Source organism: Physeter macrocephalus, chromosome 12, assembly GCF_002837175.3.
Source record: "Physeter macrocephalus isolate SW-GA chromosome 12, ASM283717v5, whole genome shotgun sequence".
Lineage (NCBI taxonomy): Eukaryota > Metazoa > Chordata > Mammalia > Artiodactyla > Physeteridae > Physeter > Physeter macrocephalus.
Window position 1 is genome coordinate 34,253,230 of NC_041225.1, and position 10,929 is coordinate 34,264,158.

A 10,929-nucleotide genomic window follows, 5' to 3' on the forward strand; every position below is an offset into this window, starting at 1 on the left:
GGAGCACAGGCTCCGGACGCGCAGGCTCAGCGGCCATGGCTCACGGGCCCAGCCGCTCCGCGGCATGTGGGATCTTCCCGGACCGGGGCACGAACCCACGTCCCCTGCATCGGCAGGCGGACTCTTAACCACTGCGCCACCAGGGAAGCCCCTGGCTCCCCTTTGCTCCGACTTTTATTGAGCTCTTTCTGTGTGCCTGGCCCTGCACTCAGCTCACTCCCCCATTAGTGGAGCAAAATCAGGGGAGACGTGAGGTTGGGACCGAGAGCCCAGCAGGCTGCCTCCCCCTGCTCCCCAGTTCCTCCTACGCTTGCCACGTGTACAAACATTTAAATCTCACTTTTGTGCTTGCCACGGCCCCCCAAAGCTGGGTAGGTAAACGTACCGCAATGGATATTTATTGAGGAGGTATTATGTCTGAAGCTCTGTGCGAAGGACCGAAGGGTGGAGGTGGGGAGGGGAGAGTGAGGTTTGGCCCAGAGAAGAGACAGAAGTGGTCCCTGCCACAAGGGCCGCGGGGACACAGTGGTGTGTAAACTCTGAAACACGGCAGACGAACGCTCACTGGAGGGATGGACATGGCTCTGGGGCAACGACCAGGGGGAGAAAAAGTTGTGGCCAGTACTCCCTTAAGGCAAGTCCATGGGCTTATCGTAACTGCTTTTTGTTTTTTCAAAATTTTCATTGGCGTATAGTTGATTTACAGTGTTAGTTTCAGGTGTACAGCAGAGTGAATCAGTTATATACATGTACATATATCTGCTCTTTTTTGGTGTGTTTTAGATTCTTAAGGTGGGGGAGGGATAAACTGGGAGATTGGGACTGACATATACACACTACCATATATAAAATAGATAATAATAAGGATCTGCTGTATAGCACAGGGAACTCTACTCAGTACTCTGTAATGGCCTGTATCGTAACTGGTTTTTTTTTTTTTTTTTTTAATTGGAGTATAATTGCTTTACAGTGTTGTGTTAGTTTCTGCTGTACAATGAAGTGAATCAGCTCTATGTAAACATATATACCCTCCCTCTGGGACCTCCCTCCCCCCCACCCATCTAGGTCACTACAGAGCACCGAGCTGAGCTCCCTGTGCTGTACAGCGGGTTCCCACTAGCTATATACCCTACCATGTGTAAAATAGATATCGAAACTAGTTTTTGAAAGCAAGGATAATCCAGAAAATTCACTCTACCAAGGAAGCTCACAGAGTCATTGCATCTCAGATTTAATTTGCTTATCAAGGCCGCTTAGGACAAAATGAGCGGGGAAGATGGCCTGGTGACTTGGTTCATGTTTGATCTGGCCGTGGCTGGGGGTTTGCCTGAATTCCTCCCCTTTGTGACTGTAAAGGAATTGCGAGGGTAGTAAATCAAGGAGGCTCTGGGTCTCCAGTTGTGGAGACAAGAGTCTTTCCGTTCATTCACCACCAGCCCAGGAACAGCTTCAGCCCCTCAGGCGGGGAGCTTAGAGGAAGTGGGGTCTTTGTTAATTGCTTACCAAAAAGCCATCGGAGGTGGGTAACAAGGGCCGGCTGGTAATAACCGATGCTTTCTTCTTTTAAAACAACTTTGTGCTCTCAGCTTGCACGCTTAGCGCGCTGTTTAGGTTTCCTGCAATTAACCCTGATGGCTGCACAGGACAAGGTGGCCCTGCAGCCCTCTGGGGGCCGGGGCTCAGCACTTTTTAGTGACCTATAAAGTGGAGGCTGTGGAATATCTTGGGGGAAGCAACAGCTTTAGGTGCCTCTCCCCCCCTGTAATTTATAATGAAGGGAGCGTTGTCTTAGTGAGTTTGAATCGACTGAGGGATTTGGTCTGAGAAAGTGAAAAAATGAAAACCTAGATGGGTGTTTCAGTTTTTTGATAGTAATTCATCGAAATTGGCTGACAGCTAAGACATAGGAGAAGCAAACATCTAGCTAGACTGTTCATTTCTGAGATGGGAGTAAACAAGCTCTTTGTGCATCCAGAACACAGATAATTAAGCATTTATGGAATGTATAACCCACACTGAAGGTGGACTTTAAATTCAGCCCAGGGCCCCAAAGCCAAGCGGGACCTGGTCCTTCCTGGGAGCCCAGGGCCTGTGGGAGGACACAGGCCAACCAGGACTCAGCTTGGAGATCGCACCCAGGGCCACAGAAATCTCTGTGCAGCAGGTCCCAGCCTAGGGCTTAAGGCGCTAGCGGATCCCGAAGGACGTGCCGACTCCCGGGGGTGGGAGAGTATCTCAGAGTATGTGGTGATGGAGTTGCGTCATGAAAAATGGGTGGATTGCCAGTTGGAGAAAGACAGCAGCAACAAATGAACCTGACAGCGGCCACTGAGCACTTCTCATGCGCGAGAAACTGTTCTAGTTAAAATGAGGTAGGTGAGTGAGGTGTTACTACCTAGCGTTTAGATATGAAGAAACAGAGGCACGGGCAATAGAACGAGATATGCCTGTCCTTACTGTCCTGGAAGGGCCAGGGTTTCCACTTTTATTTCTGAACCACAAGGAGGAGCCTCTTCTCGTCTGTGGCTCCCCTCCCTGCTTCTGGAATGGAGCCATGGTCCCACAGTCCACAGTTCTCATAGGACAAAAGTCCTGTAAGCTATTTAGCTATTTCTGGAAAGGGATGGCAGTGCTGGCCTTGGTGAAGTGCTCTGAGCAAACTTGGTTTTGCAGTTCTGTTTCTTGTTCATCATCTTTTCAACCCTTAGGGTCAGAATCCCTTCCAGGGAGTGTGGAAGTTTTCTCAGGGCCTCATTCTTCTTTTTTTTTTTTTTTTTTTTTTGCGGTACGTGGGCCTCTCACCACTGTGGCCTCTCCCGCTGCGGAGCACAGCCTCCGGACGCGCAGGCTCAGTGGCCATGGCTCACGGGCCCAGCCGCTCCGCGGCATGTGGGATCCTCCCGGACCGGGGCACGAACCCGCGTCCCCTGCATCGGCAGGCGGACTCTCAACCACTGCGCCACCAGGGAAGCCCTCAGGGCCTCATTCTTAGATGGCAGTTGAGCTGTTTATCTCAAGGTGCCCAGGTTGGAGACCAAAGAATAAATAAAAACATTAGATTATAAAGTTAGAAAACATTAAAACATTAGAAACCAAAAGCCTATCAAAATGTATGCAGAGATGCTAAGTGTTCACTTTGATAGTTACCTTGTTTCCTCTCTCCTCCTTCCCTCCCGGTATTTGCTGCCTCTCCTGTGTCAGGCACTAGTTTGTATACACACACTTACACACACAGACATGACCCGTGCCTCCCCACAGACGTACCATGCTCCCGGTCCTTTGGAAGCATGGGGATATTTATGGAGGGAAATACACAAATTTCAGTAACTCTAACACTAAGGAAGAAGTTATAAGAACTGTCAGTGATATAAAGTCCAGTTGGGAGTTCGCATGGTAGTAGGAGGAATGCGAGATAAAGCAGGAGACGAGGATGGGGTGCATTGGGGGCAGCCTTGAAGGCCATGCTTCTGGGTCTACACTCCATTCTCATGCTAGAACCCACGCATCACTTTCTGGATCTACACTGGACAACTACTTAGCCTCTCTGGTTCTCATTTCCCAGAAGAAGGTTTTGCTGTCCTGACTGACTGGTGGTTGTGTCAGTTAAGCTGAGTGCCCTGTTTGGGTGACAGTAAATGGCAAGAAGGCTGTTGCTTTTCTCTGCATGGCAGTTTCCTCCCTGTCCCTTTAACAACAAGTAAACATAGAGCATGGTGCTGGCATTTCTTCGGTACCTTATCTGTTTCTCTGGTACAGAGGGGATAGGAGTCTGGAAGCATAAACTAACCTGTGCCTGCCTTTTAGACCAAGAGATTTGTCTTTATTTCTAATGCCTTTTAAGGAATATTAAATTTGCTTAAAATCAGTCAGAGAATCCAGAAGGTTTCTGTAACATAGATGTCTTCTTTCTCTGTGGAGAGATTTTTTTTTTTTTTTTTTTTTTTGTGGTATGCGGGCTTTCCTCTGTTGTGGCCTCTCCCGTTGCGGAGCACAGGCTCCGGTCGCGCAGGCTCAGCGGCCGTGGCTCACGGGCCCAGCCGCTCCGCGGCACGTGGGATCCTCCCAGACCGGGGCGCGAACCCGGTTCCCCTGCATCGGCAGGCGGACAAGCAACCACTGCGCCACCAGGGAGGCCCTGGAGAGATGTTTTGAACCTCCAGAAACTGATGTTATTTTGGACCGTAGCCAGAGGCCTCAGGATTATCCCCTTTAAAAGCAGAGCTTATGCACGGAACCCCATGGTCCTCCTGGCCTAAGCTGAAGTGCCCTTTGTAAACTCGTCAGCCAGAGTATACGATAAAATAAGTGAGTCTCAGCTTCAGGGTCTCTCCTGCCGGAGACCTTGCTCCTTAGAAACCAGACGTCCCAGTGGGCGAGGCAAGGTCATAGGGAAGGGCTTTGTGAGACAGTGCAGTTAAACCAGAGGGTCACCAGATAGAAAACCTAAATCATCACATTTCTCTGGGATTAACCAACAGTTCTGTTGAGTCCAGTTTGAATAGACTTGACAGTATGTGAAGGTCTTTCAGGCACGTTCTCTGGATTTTAATAGCTCGTGGGAGGTGGTTTGGTCATTGCCTCTATAAAGCCAGCCTTCCCGGAGCCTCAGAGCTGAACTCTGTCAGCTCCCAGAAAGGCCCCCTCTGGCCCCAGGCAGCAGGACGCCGACATAGACCACCACGTTTTAGCCGCGTGTCTCCACTCCGCGGCTGCCGGGGCCCTAGATTTCACTCACCTCCGCCCTGGCCTTGCGTGGCGGAGCTCTTGATTTCTCTGCAACTCGTGGGATCGACTTACTTGATTCCTGGAGGGAACTGTGGGCTCTGAAGAGGACTCCCAGTGCATCCAGTCTCAGGGGTCTGATGGCTTTGAGATTCTGTGACTGGCCAGCCCTGAAGGAGGTGCGGACACAGCACATCATTGCAGGTGCTGGGTCAGTGTAGACGGTTGAATGGGACAGTTCTCGTCCTGTGCCATAGCACGCAGAGGCTTTAAATAGGCCCCTAGGCGAGTTCAGTGTTCCAAGCTTGCCTGGGCTCAGCTCTGCGATGAGTCCACTTGGTCCTCCTGTTTGCGTCAAGGTCATCTTGACCCCTGGGCCAGCAGGAGCTGACGGGGACCTTTGCCCCGTGGACTTCCCTGCTGGTGTGGTGTAGGGTGTGAACGCCTCGTGGACGACGTACCGCTTGGAGGGACTTTGGTGTAAGACGGGACGGTCCTGGTTGTTTCCTCCCCAGGTTTCTCTGGGAATTGCGTTGGCTGTGGGAAGAAAGGCTTCTGTTACTTCACAGAGTTCTCCAGTCACATGAACCTGAAGGTGACCACCCAGCCCAAGAAGCAGAAACACTTGAAATATTACCTGATCCGCAACGCACAAGGGGCTCTGACCAAAGGGCCTCTCATTTGCTGGAAAGGCTCAGGTGAGCGGCTCTAAGGGGGTGGGGCGTGAGAAGGGGGCGCCTCCAAGCGACCCAGGGGCCTGTCGGCGCGACTCTGGGCCGAGACTGCTCTGCCGTGGACGCAGTTTCGGGCAACACGTCAGCCCTGTGAAATTTGTTTTGTTTTGAATTTTATTTTTTTATACAGCACGTTTTTATTAGTTACCTATTTTATACATATTAGTGTATATATGTCAATCCCAATCTCCCAATTCATACCACCACCACCCCCGCCACTTTCCCCCCTTGGTGTCCATAACGTCTGTTCTCTACATCTGTGTCTCTTTTTCTGCCCTGCAAACCGGTTCATCTGCGCCATTTTTCTAGATTTCCACATATATGTGTTAATATACGATATTTGTTTTTCTCTTTCTGACTTACTTCACTCTGTCTGACAGTCTCTAGGTCCATCCACGTCTCTTCAAATGCCCCAATTTCATTCCTTTTTATGGCTGAGTAATACTCCATTGTATATATGTACCACATCTTCTTTATCCATTCGTCTGTCAGTGGGCATCTAGGTTGTTTCCATGACTTGGCTATTACAAATAGTGCTGCAGTGAACATTGGGGTGCAAGTGTCTTTTTGAATTATGGTTTTCTCTGGGTATATGCCCAGCAGTGGGATTGCTGGGTCATATGGTAATTCTACTTTTAGTTTTTTAAGGACCCTCCATACTGTTCTCAATAGGGCACTGCACTATTTACCAGCATCCCTGGCCCCCACCCACGAGATGCCAGTGGCTCTCTGTGCTCATGATGATTGACAGTGTCTCCAGACGTTGTCAAATATCCCCTGGGGGACCAAACCACCCCCGGCTGAGAACCTTGCCCCAAATACTTGCCACAAGAAGGCACAGCACAGTGTGGCCCTGTGTCAGCTTTGAAAGCTCCCATACAATTAGGCTGATACTATAAACTAGATGCTACAGTCCTGGGAAATTACAACGCGACTTTGCACTACGGGCGTCTCGTGGGTGGGGGCCAGGGATGCTGGTAAATCGTGCAGTGCCTGGGGCAGCACCCCTCCAAAGAACTGTGCAAGCCAGAGTCAATGGCGCCAGAGTTGAGAAACCCTGACTTAGAGAACACTCGGCTCAAATAGGCCCCCTTCCCGCCCCGCGGCCTGTTAACTGTGAAGAGAAAGACCAGCTTCCTGGTGCTGGTCCTTGCAGAGGTGAGTGGGCTCCCGCTTTAGGAAAGGGCCGCACCCTGCGCTTGTCTCTCCCCGTATTCTCATGGCTGCAGTCAGCTATAGGGGCAGAGGGGCTGGATTTCCCAGGCCCAGGTACTCTCTGAGATCCCCCCACAAACAGCTGGGGAGGGACGTGTCCTAGGAGCGGTCTCCACGAGGTGCCCGGGAGAGCCAGACCGCTGTCCCTCACTTGTCTGCGTAGGTTCACTCTGGTCACCTGGAGTCTCCCAGCCAGCTTCTGCAAGTAGAGAAAGGGCTTCAGGAGGGGCTGACTCTGGACGTTCTTCCCCTGTCCTCTCCCATCACTCCTCTCCCCGCCCCTCTCCTGTTCTTGCATGGCTCAGGAAATATTTCTTGAGCTCCTACTGCATACATGCCTGTCATTTTCTACGTCCTGGGGAGGCAGTGGTTCTTCCCCTTGTGGGACCAGCTAAGAGTCTTTGATCACTTGCTGTGACCAAGTACTCCTGGGAGTTAATCTTCCGGACAGAGAGTGAGTTAGGGGCTGGAGGACGGCATTAGCCGTTCCTTTACCTTTGAGTAAAGCTCTGCTCTTCCCTTGGACTTGAAGGGCGGCGATGGAGTGTCTTGTTTGTGTCACGTGTTTCTGTCTTTTCCCCAAATGGTCAGTCACTATTGCCCCCGCTCCTGGCAGAAGAGCCGTCCCTCAGATGGACCCCCGGCCTTTGGCACTGAGCCTGGGGCGTGTCACACCCCCTCCCTCCCCGGCTACATCGAAGAAGAGACTAGGACGGCCTTGGCACCATCGTGCTCATCTCTGTAGCCGGCTCTCCTCCAGGACAGATTCTGGTCTAGGAAGTCATCTCACACCGTTGGGGAGGGGCAGTGCGTTGGTTTTCACGTGTGCCTCTTCCCCGCAGAGTTCAGAAGCCGGCAGGCATCCGCCAGTGCGTGTTCCAGCTCTCTGTTCCCACCGCCGGAGAGCTCTGGGCTGCCAGCTCCCTTCCCCAGCGAGCCTGGTCCTGGGTCCACCCCCAGCATCCCGCTGGGAGCACCGCAGGCAGGTGAGGTGATGGGGCAGCGCCGGAGGTGCCAGGAGGGGGCTTTAGTTTCCCCAATGTTCTGACTTGGAAATTGAGGCATGAAGATGCTCGCATAGGGTCTCACGGGCAGTATGATTTGATACAGGCATTTCTGGTCCATGAACTTGGCATTTGCCGTGCTGAACAGACCTGATAAGCGCGACGGCTGTTATCAAGGAGATAGCAGCCGCCTTCCCAAGGCCTCGGGGGGTTGGTGGTTGTTACTCCTCTTGCTCAGGGGCTCTGTCGGGGGGACCCGGGCCCTCGCCCCACGTGACTCATAATCCATAGCGAAGAGGCTGCACCTGGGCTGGGAACGTGCTCTCCTCCAGAGGCACCGTGTCCCCCGTTCCACATGGCATCTGCTGTTGTCCTTGCTGTGCCCGGGCCACCTGGGGCCTGTCACACCTTGGCAGCGGGAGGGATCACTGTTTTTGTCGTCAGAACACCTTGGTGTGAGTTCCAGCGCTGCTGCCTCCTAGCCGAGTGATTTCGGGCCACTCATTGTAACTCTTTGAATCTCCGTTTCCTTGTCCGTACAGATGGAGAAGATCTTTTCTGTCTAATTTGCAGGGTGATTGTAAGAATTGAGTACGATGACAGTAATAGCAAATACTTTGTGCTTATGACCTTCCGTTAACTCATGTCGTCCTCACAGTGGCTCTGTGATTACCTCCACTGTCTAGGTGAGAACAGTGGGAGGTGACGTAAGTTAAGGAAGGTTGCACAGAAAGTATGCAGCAGAGCTGGGGCTCAGACACAGGTCGTCTGGCTTCGGAACCCACCCTTAACCCCCTCACCGTGCCGCCTCAACCCAGGAGATGTTTTGTGCTGCTCCTGAGTCTGGAGTACCTTCCAGATCATTCTGGCTGATGTGGGTGACTTAGAAGACCACAGCCCCCAATTGCCCCCAGAGTTCTCTTCGGGCCCGGGGAGCCCCAGGCCCTGTGGGCAGCCTGGATCTGGGCGATGGCAAACCTGACTGCTTTCCTGCGCATGTTTGACATGACCCTGAACCCAGGAGGGTGAGCGAGAAGGTGGAAGGAGGGTGGAGCAGGTGCAGGGGTGCTCCCAGAATCCAGGGGCCCCGCTGGCCCTTCTCTCACCGGGCGTGCTCAGTAAAGCACGCGCAGGAGTGTGTGTGTCTGTGTCTGTGTGTGCACATATGCGTGTGTGTCTGTCCGTGTGTGTCTGTGCTTTCTCCAGGGGGAGCAGAATCACTCTGGCAAGAGTTCTGACCCCCGATGGGCCGCATCAGTGAAAGGCTAATCTGTAAAATGGAGGAAGAGTCATTTCCTGCTTGCTGGGCTCACAGAGTGCCCTGCTGTCTCCCCTCTTTCTCTCTGCTGTCAGGACCAGCCTCCGATCATGCCTCACTAACCGCAGCCGTGGGTCCGGCTGTTTTCAACGGCAAAGATTCCCCGAAGCACCAGCCGCTGGTGAAGCACAGCCTGTCCGCCGTGCCGCGTCCCTCGGCCTTAGGTAGCCTTGCCCGTCCTGTTCGGGGGCCTTACTGTGCTCTGGGTCAAGACGGTGGCGGGGTGGGAGGATGGGGGAGCCCCCGCACCGAGGCCCCCGAGCCTCCTGGAACTGGGGGGCTTGGAAGGAGAGTCAGGCCAGGTCAGCAGGTGCCTCCTGAGTCCATGGGGCTGTGCTCAGGCCCTGGCGCTGGGGGGGCCCTGGCTTCGGCCCCCCGACTTGGGTGGTGGGTGCGTCTGCCAAGACACAGTGGGAGCCCCGTATGGGCAGGTGACCTGTCGCATTGTGGGCCGCCCACCGTGAGAGCTGGAGAGTTCTGGAGAAATGGGGCCACGTGGTGTCATGGGAAGATAGGGGCTCCAGAATCAGATGAACAAGAATTCAAAACGCAGCTCTGTCAGGGGATCAAGTCTCCTGGCTAAACATTCTCTCATCAGGAGATGAGAATTCTGCTCTGAGGGCAGTTGAGGAGGTTAGATGAGGCGCTGTATGGAAATTCAGGGCACAGCCGGCAGCTCACTAAGGGGCGCCATCATCGCCACCTGCATCAACACCATCCTGAGCTGGTCTTTTCAGGGAGGGCTTCCTGGCGGAGGTGACAGCTGAGTTGCACCTGACCGTGGGGGAAGCATTAGTTAGAGGTGGTATGGGAGGAAGTGAGGAAGAGGGATGAGGAGGTGAGGGTCCGAGTGAGAAAAACAAGTGAAGGGGTGAAGCAGGCCTCCTGCTGGAGTAGAGGCTGTGGGCTGGGGAAGGGTCGGAGCAGTCCAGGGGACCCCGTTCCGTGCTCTCCCTCCGTGCTTACCTGGAGCCATTTAACAGGCCAGTCTTACCTCTCTCCTCCCTCCTGCGCGCACACAGCTAAATGGAATATTAGGACCCGAGAGCAGCACTGGAAGAGGGTCCAGAAACCGTCTAGTCCGGCCTGTCTTACCGAGAAGGAAAGTGTGGCCCAGAGAGACGCCAGCCTGCTTGCCAGGCTTCCCTGCTGCCGTGACGCAGCTGGCGGAGGACTCCCCTGGCGGGGGAATTGTCTCCCTCTTAGTTGAAGGAACGGTATCTTTTCTGACTTGGACCTGAGCCTTCCCAGTCCTGACCAGAGTGTCCATTCTGCAGTCAAATCCCTGTAACGCCCCCACTGTGGGGAACCCCAGGCAGGCACCCACTTTTCCTCCCAAGACTGTTTCTTCTCGGTTAGGTGCTAAATTTAGGGCGGCCAGTGGCTGAGGACTGGGCCTCTGGGGACGGTGACGGGAGACTGTGCTGCTGGTACCTCCCCTCCCTGCACTGAGGCCTGGGTGCATCCACCCCGGACAGCAGGGACAGAGGACATCCTTCGGCCTGGGCCCTGTGAGGTTGGCTCTGGGGACCCAACCTGAGGCTCCTGCTGTGGTGAATGAATGTGTTTCCTTGGAGGGGCATGAGAAAGAGAGCCCCAGTTCCCTAGCGTGATGCTGGAAACTTCCGGAATCGGGCCCCAACCAACCTTTTGAACTCGCTCATTCCCCACTCTTTCTACTTAAGAGCTCGTACCCTGGCTGCATTGGGTACAGCTCAGTGGCCTCCCCATCCTGTCTCTATGCCCTGGTCACACATCCGTGCCCTTAAAGGGCTCTCACCACCCACCTTCTATACCTGCCCTTCAGAGCTTAGCTCAGGTGTCACCTCCTCCCTGTAGGAGGGCTCCCTCCTTGTGACACTCAGGTGTCAGGCTCTGTTCCGCGACCATTTGTGTCTCTTGGGCCTATGAAGTACCTGGGAGCAGGGCCGTCATC

General features: G+C 53.6%; 1 protein-coding gene across 1 annotated transcript in view; it reads left to right on the top strand.

The window, feature by feature from the left end:
- Positions 1-9,576, top strand: part of LOC114487272 (protein GREB1-like) — a 16,492-nt gene extending 6,916 nt beyond the window's left edge. Inside the window, exons 4-6 of the mRNA XM_028496579.1 lie at positions 5,238-5,420; positions 7,514-7,657; positions 9,029-9,576. Coding sequence (XP_028352380.1) covers positions 5,238-5,420; positions 7,514-7,657; positions 9,029-9,576 — 875 coding nt within the window. The remainder of the gene's footprint in view (positions 1-5,237; positions 5,421-7,513; positions 7,658-9,028) is intronic.
- Positions 9,577-10,929: the final 1,353 nt, after the last annotated feature.